Source organism: Lolium perenne, chromosome 4, assembly GCF_019359855.2.
Source record: "Lolium perenne isolate Kyuss_39 chromosome 4, Kyuss_2.0, whole genome shotgun sequence".
In the NCBI taxonomy this organism is placed as follows: Eukaryota; Viridiplantae; Streptophyta; class Magnoliopsida; order Poales; family Poaceae; genus Lolium; species Lolium perenne.
The window spans coordinates 49,407,314-49,426,602 of record NC_067247.2 but is presented as its reverse complement, the minus strand read 5'-3'; the positions used below and the strand labels follow the sequence as shown (position 1 = coordinate 49,426,602).

The window sequence follows — 19,289 nt, the reverse complement described above, 5'->3', positions numbered from 1 at the left end:
TATCTGCGATCCATCCTTAATTGAAAAAGTACCAAATTTGAAGAAAAATTTCTTCGTTGCCATTAGGCCGGCCCAGAAGTGCGAGTCCCCTGATTTTCATATGATTTGGGATAACACTTTCTCGCCAATGTACTTTCTCTTAAGAAGGGTCTGCCATACGTCATCTTCAGTAAGTAGCTTGAAAAGTCATTTACCTAGTAAGACTGAGTTCTTAACCGCAAGGTCATGAATACCAACCCCCGATATCTTTGGGACGGCATACAACATTCCACTTAACCATTCGATATTTCTTTTTCTCGCTATCTTCTTGCCAAAAAAATCTCGATCTATAATAGTCGAGTTTGTGCAAAACACCTTTCAGCAAGAAGAAGAAGGATATCATCTACAACACCATATTAGAGAGTACTGAATTAAAGAGTACCAGTCTTCCTCCCAGAGATAACACTTTACAGGTGTTTGGTTGCTATGTATTAGTTTGTGTAATATTATCTGGTACCTACTAATCTTCTACTTATCAGCTAATAAAGTCATATTTAGCCAAACTTATCATCAACTCCACAGCTCTAACAAAGATGAGACCAGCACGGGACGAGGCCGGCGAGGGCGCAGGCGCGGCCGGGGGGCGGGGCGCTGTGGCGCTGCTGATGCGTGGACGCCGCGAGCCGGTGCTAGCGCGGCCAGGCGCGGCGGGGCGGCTAGGCGCAAGCACGACCGGCGCGGCCGTGCGCGGCACGACCGGCGTGGGGGGCTAGCGCGGGCGCGTGCTGCCCGGGTCGGGCCAGCCGCGGCCATGACAAGCACGGTCAGGCCAGGCCGACGCGGCCGGGGGCTGGGCTGGGCAGGGCGGGAGCGGCCGAGCGCGACGCGAGGAGAGGAGGCTGCTGCTAGCTCTCGTCGACGCACGCCCATGGCGGAGCTCCTTGTTGTGGCCGTGGCATGGCCGTCACTACGGGAACCAGTCAAGGTGCCGACGGCCGGCGGCCGTCGGCACAGCTTGCTTTGCCTTCGGCACAGGCTTGTGCCGACGGCAGCCGTCGGCACAATAACGCCTCGGCACAGTCAAAGTTGCCGTCGGCACAGGCTGGCCGTCGGCACAGGATGCTGTGCCGACGGCAAAGCCGTCGGCATAGAAATAACGCCGTTTGGTAATTCTGGCTTGAATTTTTTCAAAAAAATAAATTTAAAATTTTTAAATTTTTTTTTCATATTTTTTTATCCCAATTTTTTTAATCTCTCACATGCACCATTTTAACTCTAACTACACTTAATATTAGGTCAAATTCCACTCATGGTCAAACTTCTCGGTCAGTCACCCATCCTCACACTACTCCACTCCTAGCACGCTTAACTTTTTGGTTCCATTTAGACTAGATTCAATGAAAGAAATAACACCTTGTTGACAATAATACCATATCAATACTATTAACCCTTATTACTTGATGTTGCACATCATTATTTTTTGAATTCCAAACAATTACCTACATAAACTACAAGAATAAGTATATTAATCTTGAATTCAAATGGACAATAAAGTGATTTATTTTTTCTTTTTTATTTAATATGGAATAATTAATATCTTTAAATCTGTAAATCAAAATTTGACAAATAATATGTCTAAATCGATTAGAAAAATGAGAGGAATCCAAATATGACATCTATATCATATTTTGAATCTAAAAATATTTTTTCCAAAAAATCTTGAGCATTAGATCATGTACCAGTATTTCAAATCTGGCCGGCCTCTTACCGATTCGGCAAGAATTTGTCTTTTTCATGAGGGATAGACGTAAAAGTTTCAGATACACCGGTAGGGAAATTTTTCATCTTAGGTGGTCTAATATTTTAAAAAAATATGTTGGTACCAATGTGAAACTTTAATTTGGTGGTTGCTTTACAAAACACCCCGTTTTCGGCACCTCAAAAATGGAAAATGGTTTTTTCGTGCGATGAAATGGAAAACTTCCTCCTGCAATATCGTAAGACATCCCAATATACACATGTATGCACAATATGGGCATATTATCACAAACTATATCGTGATTCTATCCATAACATTGTCATTTGACCTAAATGTCATGAAACCTCGAACATGATAGCTCATTTTGTGAAGGATTTTTTGTGATGTTCACAATTTTCCAACTTTAATATTTTTTCTTGCAACTATGACACATAATATGACACCACGCGAAGGTTTCACATTGTTTGGATTGTTTTCGATTTTTTTATGCCCGTTTCAAACTATATTCAAAACGGCGGGCATGAAGATCCTTTGCCCGGGGCTGAGGCTCGCCAAACTTGCACTGGATCTCTGATGAAATAGCATGTTGTGAATCTAAAAATGATTTTTACAAAAAATCTTGAGCAATATTTCATGTACCCGTAGTTCAAATCTGGTCGGCCTCCTGCCGATTCGGCAGGAATTTGTCTTTTTCATGAGGGGTGGACAGAAAGGTTTCAGATACACCGGTTGAGAAATTTTGCATCTTAGTTGGTCTAGTATTTTTTAAAAATGTGTTGGTACCAATGTCAATCTTTAATTTGGTGGTTGCTTCAGAAAACACCCCGTTTTCGGCACCTAAAAAATGGAAAATGGTTTTTTCGTGCGATAAAATGGAAAACTTCCTCCTGCAATATTGTAAGACATCCCAAGATGCACATGTGTGCACAATATGGGCACATTATCACAAACTATGCCGCGATTCTATCCATAATATGGTCGTTTGACCTAAATGTCATGAAACCTCGAACATGATAGCTCATTTTGTGAAGGATTTTTTGTGATGTTCGCAATTTTCCAACTTTAATATTTTTCCTTGCAACTATGACACATAATATGACACCATGCGAAGGTTTCACATTGTTTGGATCGTTTTCGAATATTTTATGCCCGTTTCAAACTATATTCAAAACGGTGGGCATGAAGATCTTTTTCATTTTAAATATTTCAAGTTTGATATTTTTCCAAGATAGAACTTATTTTTCTGAAAATTTTGATATATTATTTGTATTTTTCTGAATTATAATGATTTAGTTATGATTTTTTTAAGATTAATGTCGTAAAATGGAAAATAGCTATGCCGACGGCTTTGCCGTCGGCACAGGGCTGAAAATATATGCCGACGGCTTTGCCGTCGGCACAGGTCTGACGCTGTTAGCTCGCCGTCACGGCGGAGAGGCTATGCCGACGGCCGAAACTGTGCCGACGGTTGCCGTCGGCACAGACCTTCATGTGCCGACGGCTGACCTGCTGGCCTGGCCAGAACGAGTCCTGTGCCGACGGCCCCGATATTTTGCCGTCGGCACAGGATCTGGCCGTCGGCACCTTGACTGGTTCCCGTAGTGCGTCGCTGAGTCCGTGGTCGTGTCATGGCCGTCGCGGAGGTCGTGGCCATTGTCGAGGAGCTCTTCCCATGGAGTGGATTAAGGAGAGAGATTAAAGAAGCTCCTGAAACACACGTTCGGTGGATGTTTCACCTTTTGCATCGCGGGGCCAAAGTTTGCATCAGCGGGGATGGGGATTTACATCGTCAGGGTCTGTCGCAAGAGAAACTGCCGAACCGTGCGTTTCTCAAGGTCTGTCCTAGGACTGCTTTGAGTCCCGTACGATGCAAGAACACGACTTAATCTTTGCAACGAAATGAGCCGAAAATTGCTAACCCCATACGAGCCAAGAGGGTAACAGGCTACCAAAAGCGCCCTATGTCTCGGTCGATGATTACTGATGGATCATCTGGTTCGCGGTCTGTAATCGACGAGTAACCTGGGCGTATCATTATATATTTTCTTCCTTCAGGTCTCTTCGCCGTGCAGAGCTATTCGGGTAGACACCTTGACCTGTATGTCCCTTCAGCTTGACAGGGACCGTCAGAGTAGCAGTGCTGCGACAGAAGAGTACAAAGAGAGGGCGAGAGAACGTAGAGTGTCATCATGGCCAAGTGCTGTCATATCCGTGCAGGCTAGCCATGTAGTAGGCGTGTAGGTTCACTAGGCGTTGGGCAAATTCCTGTTCTTTCGCGACCGATCAAGTGATACGGGCGAATCTCCAGTACCCGACCGATATCGGATTCTATCGTCAAAGTTGAGTTTTGCTTCATCGTGCCGGTGCCGGAGCCCGGAGCGTACCTGATCCTAGTCCTAGTCCAGACTTTGGCTATTCTCCTCTTGCTGGTGCGCCGTGCCGTGCGCATATGATTTATCAGACGTTTGATCTATGTATTGCGCGCGATCTCTGACGATCACACAACGGTTCCGCTTTCCGTGGCAAGATCGATCCGTATGTCTTCGCCCTCTCTCCTCGTTTCTTGCTAGCTAATTAGAGCATCTCCAATAGACGCTGCAAAATCCGACGTTGTAAATCGGCGATTCGGCGCGCTGTATACCGCTAGCGCGCGTGTTAGCGAATTTGCCCGCGACAGAGGCTCTATTTTGCAGCGCGCGTTGCTGTGCGAAAAACGCACCTCCGGTAGAGGCTCTATTTTGCACAGCGTGCGGCACAAACTGCTAATCCGTCCGTTTTTTTGAAAATTTAAATCAAACAAACTATGAAAATTTGATCGAAAATACGAATATATTTAAAATTTTAACGATACAATGCGACATATAGGACTACTAAACTACTCGTCCGACTCCCAATCGAAGTCCGAGCTGCACGGAGTCGTCTTCGACACCGGCGTCGTCGTCCACTCGAAGGAGGAGGAGGAGGAGAGGACGATGGTCGACGGCCCTGCGCCGTTCTTCTTTTCCTCCTTCATCGCCGCCTTCCTCGCCGCGGACTCCTTCTTCGCCTTCGCCGCCGCCTTCTCCTCCTCCTTCTACTCCTTCTCCGCGTAGAAGGCCGCCGTGGCGGCGACGTCCTCAGGGAAGCGGCGCGCCCATTCAAGGCGAAGCGCCTCGTCGCGCTCGGCGATGAGAAGGCGCTGCTCTAGCTCCCGCTGTCGGCGCTGCTCCTCCCGCGTGATCATCGGCGGCGGCGGCGCCAGCATCTCCGTCTGCTCCCGTGTGAACAAGTCGTGGAAGTTCATTGCGCGGCGGGAGCGGCCCAGCCGCCACGCGACGGCGTCGTACGCCCACACCGCCTCGTGCGCCGTGTCGAACGTGCCGAGGCGGATCCGCTCCTCGCCGGAATGGATTTCCGCGTCGAATCGGCCGCTCGGCAGCGCCCGAACGCCGTGGTAGCCGGAGGGGGCGGCGGCGCGGAGGCATCTTCGCGCGGGGGCGAAGGCGACGACGGCGGAGTCGCGTGGAGGCGGAACGGCCGGAGGCGGAGTGGCGCGGGAGGGAGAGAGGCGGGGAGAGAGACGGACGAAGGCGAAGACGCGTGGGAGGGATGGCAATTGGCCGCGCGCGTGTCGTGTTTCTAGCGCGCACGGCAGCGCACGCGGCAGATATCCCGCGCGAGATAGCGCGAAAGCGCGTGGGCGGCAAAAAATTTAGCGCGCGTGTCGTTTTCCCGCCTCCGCTGGAGCAGCGCGGCAGCGCCCGCGCGCGGCAAACCGGCGGTTTTTTTGCCGCGCGGGGCTTTTACAGCGCCTGTTGGAGATGCTCTTAGGGCATCTCCAGCGGCGCGACGCAAATGGACGCTCAACGACCGTTTGTGTCCGCCGTGACCTGAAATGCGTCTGGCACCACCTCCAGCGGGGCGACGCAAAGTGACCGGGCCGTCCGCGGAGACGCAAACCTGGCCCAAATATGCGCCAGGTTTGCGTTTGGGCCAGGTTTGCGTCTCCGCGGACGCTCGGCGGTCGCGGAAAATGTCCGCTCGGTCCTCGCACGGGCCCGCCTGGCAGCGGCACAACTGCTTCGTCTTCCGTGGCATTACTTCCGGGCGGCGCGCTGCAGCCTTTGCAGGGCCGCGTTAATGGCGTGCCTCGGCTTCCGCGAGCGTGCGCAGCGTCGATGCGTCTTCTCCGCCAGTACTGGCACCGAGGCGTCGCTTCGGCAGTCTGCGGCCGCGTTAATGGCGATGTCTCGCGTGGCGCGCGGCCGTCGCCTACCTCTGCGCACGTAGTAATGGCGATGCCACGCGTGGCGCGGCCGTCGCCCTGCCTCCGCGCTATATATACAGGGGTGCGAGCATCTCATCTCCTCCCCACAAACCCTAGCCGCCGCTGCCGTAGCGCCGCTTCCTCTCAAGCAGATCCACCATGAGCAGCGCCGGACGCGGCCAGGCTGCCGCGCCTCCACCTCCACCTTCACCTCCCACTCCACCTCCTCCGGCGTCGAGCTCCTCCGAGGAGTTCGACTCCGAAGATAGCACCGATCTCCTCCACCCGGTCAGGGACGCCGCGGCCCTGGCAGTCGCGGCGCAGGAAGCAGAGGAGGAGCTGGCGGGCCACGCGGCGTTGGACGCCGAGCTGGAACAGCGCAGGCTGGCGGTTGCCGCTGCAGCCGAGGACTCCGACTCGGAGATATCTTGGTCCTCCGATGACCCTGATGCGCCGACGCCGGAGGAGAAGGCGGCGGAGCAGCGGGCCCTCATCGAGTCTTTCGAGACGCTCAAGGACGAGGCCGCCAACGCGAGGCTGGAGCACTGCCTGCAAGAGGACGCGGCGGCGTGATACGTCTCCAACGTATCTATAATTTCTGATGTTCCATGCTTGTTCTATGACAATACCAACATGTTTTGCTCACACTTTATAATGTTTTTATGCGTTTTCCGGAACTAACCTATTAACAAGATGCCACAGTGCCAGTTCCTGTTTTCTGTTGTTTTTAGTTCCAGAAAGGCTGTTCGGGCAATATTCTCGGAATTCGACGAAACAAAGACCCAACATCTTATTTTCCCCGGAACCTTCCAGAAAGTCAAAGGGGGACCAGAGGAGGGCCACAGGGGGCCTACACATGTGGCTGGCGCGGCCCAGGAGGGGGGCGCGCCGCCCTGTTGTGTGGCGCCTCCGTAACCCCTCCGACTCCGCCTCTTCGCCTATATAAGCCCCTTCGACCTAAAAACTCGATACGGATTGACGAAACTCCAGAAAGACTCCAGGGGCACCGCCGCCATCGCGAAACTCCAATACGGGGGACAGAAGTCTCTGTTCCGGCACCCTGCCGGGACGGGGAGGTGCCCCCGGAAGCCATCTCCATCGACACCACCGCCTCCATCATGCTCCGTGAGTAGTTCCCCCATGGACTACGGGTTCTAGCAGTAGCTAGTTGATACTCTCTCTCTCACATGTACTTCAATACAATGATCTCATGAGCTGCCTTACATGATTGAGATTTATCTGATGTAATCGGTGTTGTGTTTGTTGGGATCCGATGGATGATACATTATGATTAGTCTATCAATAAAGTTTGTGAAGTTATTGTTGCTGCAATCTTGTTATGCTTAATGCTTGTCACTAGGGCCCGAGTGGCATGATCTTAGATTTAAGCTATATAATTATTGCTTAGATTGTATCTACAAGTTGTATGCACATGTCTATGTCCGGAACCAAAGGCCCCAAAGTGACAGAAATTGGGACAACTGGAGGGGAAGGCGTAGGTATGAGGATCACATGTTTTCACCAAGTGTTAATGCTTTGCTCCGGTGCTCTATTAAAAGGAGTACCTTAATAGACAGTAGATTCCCTTGAGGCCCGGCTGCCACCGGCTGGTAGAACAAAAGATGTTGTACAAGTTTCTCATTGCGAGCACGTATGACTATATATGGAAAACATGCCTACATGATTAATAATCTTAATGTTCTGTCTTAATGCTTTCAATCCTATCAATTGCCCAACTGTAATTTGTACACCCAACACTTGTCACTTGTTATTGGAGAGTTACCACTAGTGTAGATCGCTGGAAAACCCGGTCCATCTCTCATCATCATATACTCGTTCTATATGTCATTGGAAGTAGTATCAACTATTTTCTGGTGCCATTGCCTCTGTGTTACTGCTACCGCTGCTGTGTTACTGTTACTATTGCTCTCATATTACTGCTGCTTTCACATCACCCCTGTTACTAGTGCCTTTCCAGGTGCAGCTGAATTGACAACTCAGTTGTTAAGGCTTATAAGTATTCTTTACCTCCACTTGTGTCGAATCAATAAATTTGGGTTTTACTTCCCTCGAAGACTGTTGCGATCCCCTATACTTGTGGGTCATCACGGCGCACCGAGCCATAGCGGCCGCGCGGGAGGCGGCGGAGAAGCAGGCGACGGAGCGACGCAACGACGGTGCCGGTCCATCAGGAAGCAAGTAGTCTAGGCCTATAGATCTATTTTGTATAGTTTTTATGCATTTTTATGTACTACTTTCAATGTTTGTACTATGTTGCAATTCAAAAAAATGGGCCGCCCCGGTGGGAGCACACCCAGACGCAAACGGACGAGCGGATAAAATATGTCCGCGGGGCGACGCAAACGAACGCTCGCGATCACTTTTGGGCGTTCGAAATGCGTCGCGCCGCTGGAGATGCCCATAGAGCATCTCCACTCGTCTCCCCGAGAAGCCCCCCACGAGCCGTTTTTTACATCCGGACAGCGAAAAACGGCTCAGTCGCGCCCCCAGGTTATCGTTTTCGTCCGGAAAACGGCCTAATTTCGTCCGGACTCTCCGGGCCATCCTCGGTTTCCCGGGATCTCTTGGGGACTCCGGATGGAGCAAAACCAACCGCCCACGCCCACGTGTCTCCTCTTTCGTCCGGACTCCCCGAGCCATCCTCTTTTTCCCCGAAAAACGCCGCTTGGAAAGCACACGACTGGAAATATACTGCCCCCCATACCAAAAATTGATCCAATCTGGAGCTATTTTCATCCGGAATTCGCTCCAGAGGACCTCCAACGGCTGGGATGCTCTTAATCCATGCATGGTCGACTCACCATGCATCTACGTGGATACGCACGGTCAGCCGGCGAGGCATGAGTTGCACTAGTACAACCTAGCTCCCTCGCGTAGCCCTGAAACTACATAGTAGCCTTTTGACTTGGCGTAAAGTATAGCAGCTCATGCTGGGAACATCGGCAGCAGATGTTCAGAGGAGTACCCGAGCCGGCAGCTCCTTGTTCTTATCGGAACTGCTTCTCCTTTTTTTTTCTCTCCCCCTTTTTTGTGCTAATATATGATCGACACTTCCTAACACAATGCAGGTTGATGGGTATTGAAGCTCTTTTAGGAACTTAATTTGGCCACGAAATCCACAAACTCAACCGGAATTTTTTAACTGCTGTACTTTTGAAGATCTTTTTTCCTTTTTTTGACCATTTTGTAAACATCGTCGAATCCCCAGCTTATCTTATTTTCTTGGCCACATGTGATGTTTTATTTTCACTTCTCATCACTTGTGACTTCTTATATCTTGTTCCTATCGAACTTCTTATTGTTCTTCTTCCTCGTTGTGGTGGCCCTAGTCTAGCAGGACATAGGATTATCTTCCGGCACATTTCCATACCCGACTTATTCGGAACATCGATCTCTTGAGATCGTGGTCATCAACATCTTCTGATTTACATCAATGACTTTCCAGTAGCTTTTTTTTTTAATCTACTAGTGTTTGGATTTTTTTTAACCTTTCCCCAACACGAGATTTGCTACGCCGGAGGCCCATAGGTGGCGTCAAGATTTGCTCACGGCTTGCTGTTGAAGGGTGCAGAAGGAAGATAGTGTTAAAATTGTCATGGACTTGTTTGTTATTCTCTTTTTCTTGAAAAACTGCTCTTGTTAGGGTTGGTTTCATATAAGATATTGCCTTAGGTCTTTCCCGCCAAAAAAAGAAGAGATATGAGCATTTTCTGTAGTGGAGCTAGGGCCGGCCCATAGGGCGGGGCAGCGGGGCGCTCACCCCGGGCCCTCAACAGTTAGGACCCTAATCCAAGATTTGTTTGCACACTTACTACACTTATATTCATACTTTTTAGGCAGTAAAGTTTAGAATAATTCTAGAAAATATAGAAGGTTGAACTTGTAGCTTAACGTGCCTATATTGCGACTTCTTCTCAAATGTGCAGAACAACACTGGTCCTCATAATTTTTTCCTCTGATTATTTCTATTTCTCGTAAATAATACACATGTACACAAGTAGCTATTGGTAGAAATAAGAATTATGGTATATAGTTCGTGCGATCAATAGAAATAAATAGTTTCAAATGTCTTCACCAATATTTTGAAGAGCATGGATCTTTCAGATGTAAATATTATTTAGTTTGTTATTGCATTACCTTAATATTTATCTTGTTGAATAATATTTTTTTTAATTTTTTTGTGTGTGTGACCAACTGGTGAAGCTTGACTGAGATTGTTAAGGAACCTAAAACACCAATCATGCTTAAACTTTAAGTAAGATTTATAAATTTAACATAAATGGATAACTTTAAGAATTTTTTCAGAGTAGGGGGACCATTGCCCCCTGCCCTAGGGCCCTCGAAATCTATGGACCGGCCCTGAGTGGGGCTATGTATATGTGAGGGGTTGACGGAAAAGTTTAGTCTCCCCCATCCCCGAATATGCCTATTCGAGCCAATAGTGAAGTTGGTCAACGTGGCAAGATGAGGTCATTGACAATATTTCGCTAGAACCATAGGGCAATGTCGCAATGGTGAACACCAACATCTCAATGGTTTGGCGAGGAACGAAGTTGAATCATGGATCTTGAAGCAAAATATATATGTTGAGAAATTAACCTAGGGTTTATAGATTTTCGTTGATAAACTATCTGCCGCTATAAAAAACTAAAAGCAGAGTACCATTTTTTTTAGGCCGATGGCCTTAACTTTGATTCTTTCATCCAACTTATATTGGGTATTTGACATTCAAAACTTTGTATATAACGTTGTGGAATTGGAAATAAATACCTTTCGACTTTAAAAAGTTGGGTATATATTTTAGGCATTCAGGGGAGGAAGAAGCCGTGGAGTACAGTGGTGGGCCATGGCTCTAGCAGCAGATCCAACCCTTGTCTCCACTCCACCCGACGACACCCTACGCGGCCACAGTGCGCTGTTCCTTCCTTCCCTAGTTCCGTTCCCTTCGTCCACAACTTCCGAGGCGGCCGGTCATGTCATCCCCCTCTTTTGCCCCCGCTCCGCCGCCTGCTGCTCTCTGCTGTCTGCTCTGCATCACGCTGCAGCTCCTGCTCCCTCGTCGACGCGCCTCCATCAATGCCGCCCTCCCACCGCCCACCACCCAGCCGCTATATCCCACCGCCCAGGCCTCCTCCTCCACCATGTCACCTCCCCGCTCATGAACCCCTCTCTGCCGACCCGGTGCGCTCTCATGGAGGCTGCCGCCATTCTTTTCTCCATGCGCCACCCCGGCGCCGTGCCGCCTGGCGAGGTTCCCGCGCGGCCGGACATTGATTTGAACAGGGCGGCTAGCGACGACGAGGGCGGCGGCGGGGCGGCCGATCACTCGACAACGGACGGCGGTGCAACTGCCGCCGACGGATCCGCACCGGCTGTACATGGCCATTCCGCCACGAAAGCGCTGCCTGAAATGGTACGGCCCCCTTTCTTTTCCGTGCTGACATTATCTCCGCAGGCTTCTCTTGTTGATCACAACCCAGTAGTTTGATCCGTGGTGCTCGTGCCGACGGCTGCGAGGTTAATTAACTGAACTTTGCCCACCGCTGCCGCCTGCCTTCTGCAATGGCGTGTTCGATCGATGTGTCCGGTGCAACTCTCACCATACTGATCAAACCTCCGCTTGCCCAGGCCTGAATGTTTACTTTGTTTTGGCAGGTTCTGCACAATCAAAATGGCAATGTGGATCCACGGGGGAGTGCTGGAATTCGTGGCAGCTCTGCCGAAGGAAGAGCTTCCAAGCCACGGGGGAGGGCTGGAAGGCGTGGTGGCGCTGCCAAGGGAACAGGAAGGCCGCCGTCCAAGCCTACAGCCAAGGGGTTCAGGGTTCCAGTTGGTGTGCAGACTGACCTGCCTCAACAGGACCTCCCTGGAGAGGCAGCCGGTCCAAGCAGAGTCCAGCAAGACCACGGTCTGAGCAAGGAACGTCAGAGTGAAGCTATGATAAGGCCACTGCTTCAGAGGGTGTGCATGGCTTTGTTTTCTTCTCTGCATCTCATTTTTTTCACGCTAATTCATCAAGAAATTGTTTGTATTCGTAGGCTGTTAATCATTCTGTTATATGCGCCACTGACCGAACTGAAAGCCCAGCTTCGAAGCCTAAAGCAAATGAGCCAAATGACCTCCCACAAGCTATCGCTGAAGACGCCCAAGAAACGGCAGTACCGCCGGTGCCGGAGAGGGTATGCTTACCCAATTTTTTCTTTCTACCTAGCTAGTTGTGTTCAGACTTTATACCCTAGAGTCATTGAGGGTTCACCAAACCAGATGTATGCTGCTCTTCAACAAGTAGGAGACCCATGCGCTATATTGTCAGAGTATATCAATCCCTGTACATTCTATATCTATATGACAACGGCAGAACACCTGCCATTAATTAATCCTACAAAAGGAATATCTTAATCCTGCTTTGTACTGGCTCTTTTGGAAAAAGAGTGGACTTTTGGCTATACCATTTCCGGCCGTGCTTTGAGATTCACATATTTTATGTCTCCACACTGCAAAAAAATAATTCCAATCTGTAGATGAATTGATGATTAAGTTATAGTCGAGTATAGACCATATTTACTTTGTTTTAGGCATTTTGGCACAAAACTGTAGAGTTAGTTTATTTAGGTGAAATGAGAATGTGCTACAACAAAGATGATGAAAATATTTGAATCTCAAATCACGAGATGACGCTAGGTCTAGGGGTGGTTGAGCGCACCATGGGTAGCAAGATATTTCTCATTGAAAAATTAACACTGGATGCCCATATTTCATTGAAACACCTCTCATAAGTCGTAATCTATATGGCAGAGCTAGACACATTTCCCAACTTCCCAACTTTGCTGATGAATTCTGGAAATTTTTGCAATATTCTCTTTATATACTTAGCTTTTAGATGAAAGTATGATGAATTTGCCTCTTGTTTGTTGATACTATTACTGATCTATCACTAGCAGTGTATATGCTAGAGTTTTTACTACCATGAATTAATCCCCATAAATCTTATCTGAACTATTCGATGCAGGTTGAAGTTGGTGATTCCGCAATATATGTAACTGGTAGGAAGTTAGGTAACGGTAGCTCTTGCAAGGTCTATGTTGGCAGACGACTAGGTATGCCTACTGGAGGCTATAAGGGTCTAAATGCAATGGAGGTTTGTCTCTTCATTTTTCATATTCAAATCTTGTCTCAGAACTTCACTAGCCTTGGATTATGTTCCCATTGTTGACTTGTAATTTGTATTTGAACCGATTAAGGCTCTTGTTGATTTTGACTAAATCTGTGACAAGTATTTAGGGCCAGAGGGAATATTTGAATTTGAACTACAACTTTGCAAGACACAATAATATGCTCAAGAACAGATCTGTACAGATTTTGTACTCCCTCTGTTCCATATTACTTGTCGCTGATTTGGATGTTGACACATTTTGTAAGTAGATACATCCGAATCTGTGAGAACTAATATGGAACGGAGGGAGTGCTATTTATTTTGTATATGCACTAGAAAAGAATGCAGTAAATATGTTGATATAGGGAAGAAATAATTTTTTTTGTTTCTGTGATTAATGTATTGGCTCTCTATATCCTGATGCATTTTGGGTACCGATTGGGCACTAGTGTAGTGTACAAATTGGAAATGTTTGGAAGATTACTACACTTACATATCAGCTCGATATTGGCATAAACACGAGTCGAGGATCCTTGTCCCTTTGAGTTGCATCAGTACAACATCAAACACCAAAAAGGCAATTAGAGATGTACAGCTGAAGGAGGCTGAATGGCGTTAATGAAAGGTGGAGGGTGACGACAGCATTGACGAGGAACGATCGGTACCGGGGATGGCAGAACAGCGGATGGACGGGCCCAGGGAAGACGGCATTTGACGTTGGGAGGAGGGCATCGGGGTCGAAGCGTGAACATAGCTCCTTTGATCGATATAATCTATTGCTATATTTTTTTATACTGGGGTATTCTTCTCTTTTCGTGTCTCTACAGAATTGGAGTGGCTCCTTGTCAAAAAAAATTGAGGCGTTTTGTCTTGATTTATACTATTTGTATCCAACCCCCTCATGTGTATTTTTCCAATTGCCAATCAACTATGGGTACATAATCGAATGCTAGATCGTGTAAATAACCAATTTTACCAACAGGCAAGATCCTCCTGTATCCGAAAAAGATCTCCTGTATCTAAAAAAAGATCTTGCCTGGAACAATATCATGTAGGTTGCACTAAAATTTGAGCATCGGAGGAACCAAGCAGGTAGCTGTGACCCCCCACTTGAGTGGCAAGCCTATCAGTAAGAACTATACACAATCATACATTTTTACATATAAATAGTTCCCTGAGGAGCTTGTCATTTTATCGTTTTCTGAGCAGGACTCTCAATGGTTGTTATGGCATACCTCCGGTATACTACAAGGGTTGCCAAGGAGACTACTACATTCTTGTGAGTAACTTTTCGAAAAATAATATGCACTCAGAAATGCCTATTAACTCATTATGATCTTTTACCTGAACCACCATTTCAGATAATGGCTATGCTTGGTCCTACCCTCTGGGATGTTTGGTATTCACAAGGACAGACGTAAGTATCTTATTAGTCTTTTCATCCTGTCTGCTAGTTTTCCTTACTCCTTGCTGAAAGTATCAGCACCTGTAACAGGATGTCATTTCAAATGGTTGCTTGTATTGCCGTTGAGGCCATATCAATTCTTGCGAAGATTCACTCCAAAGGGTAACTTAAAGCCATTCGATGTTTTTGAGATGCATTTCCCATAATTTTGAGATGCATTCATCAATGTTAACATGATGCTCCTAATATTATTGCCAGCCTTGTACATGGTAATGTAAAACCTGATAACTTTTTGTTTGGTCAACGTGGATCTGCTCATGAAAAGAAGCTTTTTCTGACTAGTTTTGGTTCAGGTATGCTAGGCATAAGGTAGTTTCATCTGTACATGATGTCATTTGCTCAGAGGAATTGGGTACTTAATAGAATGTTGATGCATGTATGCCTCACTAACCTTTTTTCACATGGTTCTGTTGATATTAAAATTATGCAGCATCCAACTGGAAATGCAAAAGAGGATCATCCAGTGTGCATGTTCAGTATGATCAGAGGCCAGACATATTTAGGTTTGTTGTTGCTGCTATATTTGTACAAAATTATGGTACCAATTTAACCTTTTGTCCTTTTGGCATTTCGTAGGGGAACAATTAGATATGCTAGCGTTCATGCTCATTTAGGTCGTACAAGCAGTAGGAGGGATGATTTGGAGTCACTAGCATACACCCTTATATTGTTATTACGAGGACGCTTGCCATGGGAAGACTGTCAGGTAGTCTTCATTGTGCTCGACAAGTCGACAGAGTTTGACTAATATTTTCTAGATGCTCTCTTAAACCCACTTTAGTTTTGATGGCTTATTACTGCAGGGAGATAACCAGAGCTTTGTTGTTTGTAAGAAGAAAATGGAGACATCTCCAGAGATGCTCTCTAGCTCCTGTCCAGCTCCATTCAAACATTTTCTTGAGATGGTTACTACTATGAAATTTGATGAAGAGCCAAAGTACCGACAACTTGTTTCTCTCTTTGATGATTTGATTGAAGGACCTGCTTCTTTAAGACCCATCAGGATCGATGGACCTCTACAGGTCTGTACTGCTTTAACCACAACGTGAATCTATTATCAGCATTTTAATTTGCTTGTTTTATAATTGGATGTGCATCATTGTAGGGTGGACATAAACGTGGAAGAATGGACGTAAATCTTGAAGAAAATGAGCAGTCTATAAAAAAAGTTCGGTTGGGGAGTCCAGCAACTCAATGGATTTCGGTTTATAATGCTAGGCGGCCCATAAAGCAGCGGTAATTGTTTTTAAGTGTGAAAAAGTAGTGAGATTTTTTTTTATGTTTGCTCTTTCAGGCATTTCTTCCACGCATTCCTTGCCTTTTTATAAGTGGTCTGTTCTAGTTCTTCAAGTGCCATGAGATCCCGGGCAGCCGCCGTCCACCTCACCTGCTTCCATATGCACATAGTCATCATAGGCTCTTCATACCTGAGATAAAGGACTAGATGGCCCAGTTACAGTCTTGTGATGATTTTGGTTGAAAAGAAAAACTGCCTCATGATAAAAATTGATGTTGAAAACTTGCGACACCCCTTGGCATGAACTCCATTTTCAAATTTCATCCGCATTAATCATGACGTTCATTGAATCATTGCACCTCATTTCCTGGTGAAAGCAGTTAATCCGAAAGTATATAATTATGCTTTTCTGTAATCTAACCATTCATGCTAGTTGTCAGCGATGTAGGGGTTTGGTTTCGTTCATTATGATCTAATCTTAAGTAGCTCTTGTTTGTCTGGCTAACACTCGCTTGCTCGTTCCTGAGTTTGAGAGATTTAAAGCCTCCATAATTCACTAGTTAATGATCAATGCTCTTTATCTCCTTCCTGAATTAAATATGGTGCTAACTAATGTAACTGTAAATATATTGTTCTTCCTTTTATAGCTACCACTGTAATGTAGCTGATTCAAGGATGCACCAACATATACAAAAAGGTAATGAAGATGGCTTATTCATTAGTTGTGTAGCTTCTTCAGAAAATTTGTGGGCTGTTGTCATGGATGCTGGTACCGGCTTTGCTAATCAAGTTATCAAGCTTTCGCAAAAGTTCCTGGACAAGGTGTGCTATGGTCTCCCCGTGTTTAGTCTGTATTTTGATGAATCCGGAATCCTGACACTATCTTGTTGCTAACTTTGTGTAGGATTGGATAATGGAGAGGTGGGATAATAACTTTTACATAACAGCAATAGCTGGGGCAGCAAATGGAAGTTCATTGGTTGTAATGTCCAAAGGTTTGTAAATCACCTGTTTTCCTGTCGACAACTACTGTTCTCACAGGCCTGTTGTTATTGCTGTAACTGCCCCCTTGTGAAGTTCTTATAAGAATACTGCTATACACATGACCCAAAGTAGCATGCTCTTAGTCTGATGCATCACAACAACGTTGGATCACACAACTTGCATGGGATCACAGCAGGAGGGATTACCATATTATATCATTGTACCAAATTTATATCTCATTTTTCCATACGTGCAGTTGTTCCCTTGCGAAAATTATACGAAAATGTAGCAGAACTACTTGTACACCAAGGTTATAGGTCAACATAATTGATGCTTGGATGTTGTACAGTGGTCATTATTCTGATAAACTAGTGATCTACTGATGCTGTTACCAATTTTCTGGTTTTAGTATTTACATGACGTTTCTACAATATACTAATTAAATAATAATTGGCATTTGTCTACTGTCTTGTGACCCTGATGTTTGTATAGACTGTTGGCTCTTTTCTTTCCATGATAAATCCTTAGAATCTGATCGTTGAAATCATTACAGGAACTCCATATACACAGCAGGGATACAAAGTGAGTGAACATTTTCCATATAAGTGGATCAATAAAAGGTGGAAAGAAGGTTTTCATGTAACATGTATGGGAACTGCTGGGAATCGTTGGGGAGTTGTCATGTCGAGGAACACGTGCTACTCTGACCAGGTCGAAACACATGCCTGCACTTCTTTTTTGCAACAAATCATTTGGGAAAAGATCTTTTCATGAATTTGGTGATTCCTCATCTGTTATATAACTTAATCTGCGGTAAACACTAATATGCACATATACACTCAATGCCTGCATATGTCCTCTCAAAAGACAAAACGCATATGTCTTCATTTGCCGAGCAATCTAAAATCTTTCGAACATGTAGATGATACATGTATTGCAACCAGTAATCTGAGCGTTGCGTGTGAAATATTTATATTAGACATATTCGGCTTCAAAAATGTTTTCAGATAATCATAGAGAATTGGTGCTCTGCTACAGTTTTTCAACAAAAAGTAATAATCAGTGTGGAGTTGTATCAAGCCTGAATTTTCGTGTACATTTAGTTCAGTGTCCTAATGTTATCAATGTGGTGTTGCCGCTTGGCAAGTGAAACTGAATCTGTGGTGCATTCTGCAGGTTGTTGAGTTAGATTTTCAGTATCCAAGTGAAGGACTCCATCAGCGATATGGCGCTGGTTACAGAATTACCTCGTGTGCAGCCACGCCTGACCAAGCTGCTTTTATCCTGAGCATGACCAAGAAGCCAAAGATGAAACCTATGGACGAAACTCTTCTAACTTCTGATTTCCCCAGCAAGCATATAAAGGTACATCTGCATGTTCTGCTGACCCTGGATGACCGTTCAAAATCACACTACACATCCATGCTTACGCAATGCCTTCTTGGTTTACATGCGTGAACCTAACCTTGACACGTCCCAAATTTCAGGAACAATGGGAAAAGAACATGTACATCGCCGCGATCTGCCATGGGCGAACCACATGTTGACATGGCCGTGTGTTTGTTTTCCGAAAGACGATTTCACTCCAGATATAAAGTTGGTCTTGGTAGGATTATTTTGGGATTTTGGGTTCCAAATGGCTGGCTGGCTCTGGCCCCTTTCAGTGTGCTGCTCTAGCTGTAAAGAATCACGGGTTGTGTGCAGTTGTTAAACTTGTCTGTAAGCTAAGGTATCTTTAGGGGATTTGCCAAATGTTGTCTTGTTTCGATCTCTGAGAAAGTACTAGCTGGTCGTAGTATTTTTCGAGCTGCATTTGTCACTGTGTGGTATAGTTGTTGTTTTTTAAAAGGAAAGAGCTGGGCGTCCCTCGGGATATGATTTCACCGCCCTCGGGTCGCCAGCCGTCGGATCGGTCATCTTGAACGGTCAGATCTGCTTTTACTGGATGCAGCAAAAAAACACCTCCCGCCAGCAAAAAATAACCCGCTTTTCCTACATTGTAGCAAAAAAACGGTTTAACCACAAAATTAAATAAAATGGCTGAGCTCGCTGGAGATCTCGCCGGAGAGCTCGTAGAAAAAAAATGCTATTGTAGCGAAAATAGATATCATCAGAGACATCGACGGGAAAGTTGCCGAAGACCCCGTATCAAACATAGCAAAACCACGGAAAAGTTGTAGCAAAAAAAAAACTAATTTAGCAAAACTTTTCGCCAAAGATAGCAACACACCTAATGTAGCAAAAACAACCTCTGTTGGTAGCAAAAATCGGCTTCCACCAGCGTCGGAGGCCAGAGGTAGGTAGCAAAGCCTGCCTTCGCTGGTAGCAACATCGGAGGCCTAAGGCACCAAACTCCCACAAATTTGCGAAAAAAATATGCTTTGTATTCTAGCACTGATTTCGCCTCCATCTAGCACTGATCTGGACGGCGGGGTTGGGCTGGCC

General features: G+C 46.2%; 1 protein-coding gene across 3 annotated transcripts; it reads left to right on the top strand.

The window, feature by feature from the left end:
- Positions 1 to 10,802: 10,802 nt before the first annotated feature.
- On the top strand, positions 10,803 to 18,656 carry LOC127292453 (casein kinase 1-like protein HD16). 3 transcript variants are annotated; one of them, XM_051321844.2, is made up of 18 exons: positions 10,803 to 11,418; positions 11,661 to 11,966; positions 12,044 to 12,184; positions 13,015 to 13,143; positions 14,214 to 14,287; positions 14,368 to 14,437; positions 14,520 to 14,575; positions 14,654 to 14,725; positions 14,822 to 14,916; positions 15,054 to 15,126; positions 15,200 to 15,329; positions 15,427 to 15,645; positions 15,729 to 15,859; positions 16,508 to 16,682; positions 16,765 to 16,855; positions 17,398 to 17,555; positions 18,021 to 18,209; positions 18,332 to 18,656. In XM_051321844.2, the coding sequence occupies exons 1-18, from the start codon at positions 10,852 to 10,854 to the stop codon at positions 18,389 to 18,391; spliced, it is 2,736 nt and encodes a 911-aa protein (XP_051177804.1). In that variant the 5' UTR covers positions 10,803 to 10,851; the 3' UTR covers positions 18,392 to 18,656. The 3 variants fall into 3 exon arrangements, with proteins under 3 accessions (XP_051177804.1, XP_051177805.1, XP_051177806.1); XM_051321845.2 differs by lacking the exons at positions 10,803 to 11,418; positions 11,661 to 11,966; positions 12,044 to 12,184; positions 13,015 to 13,143; positions 14,822 to 14,916 and having other exon boundaries at positions 14,243 to 14,287; XM_051321846.2 differs by lacking the exons at positions 10,803 to 11,418; positions 11,661 to 11,966; positions 12,044 to 12,184; ... (5 more) ...; positions 14,822 to 14,916; positions 15,054 to 15,126 and having other exon boundaries at positions 15,216 to 15,329; positions 15,405 to 15,645.
- The last annotated feature ends 633 nt before the right edge of the window (positions 18,657 to 19,289 follow it).

Bases quoted from the DNA above. Each gene is read 5' to 3' on its own strand.
- LOC127292453 (XM_051321844.2), top strand. From the start codon at position 10,852: ATGGCTCTAGCAGCAGATCCAACCCTTGTCTCCACTCCACCCGACGAC. The intron at 15,860-16,507 runs GTAATTGTTTTT...TTCCTTTTATAG, and splicing joins AGGCGGCCCATAAAGCAGCG to CTACCACTGTAATGTAGCTG. The intron at 16,683-16,764 runs GTGTGCTATGGT...AACTTTGTGTAG, and splicing joins CGCAAAAGTTCCTGGACAAG to GATTGGATAATGGAGAGGTG.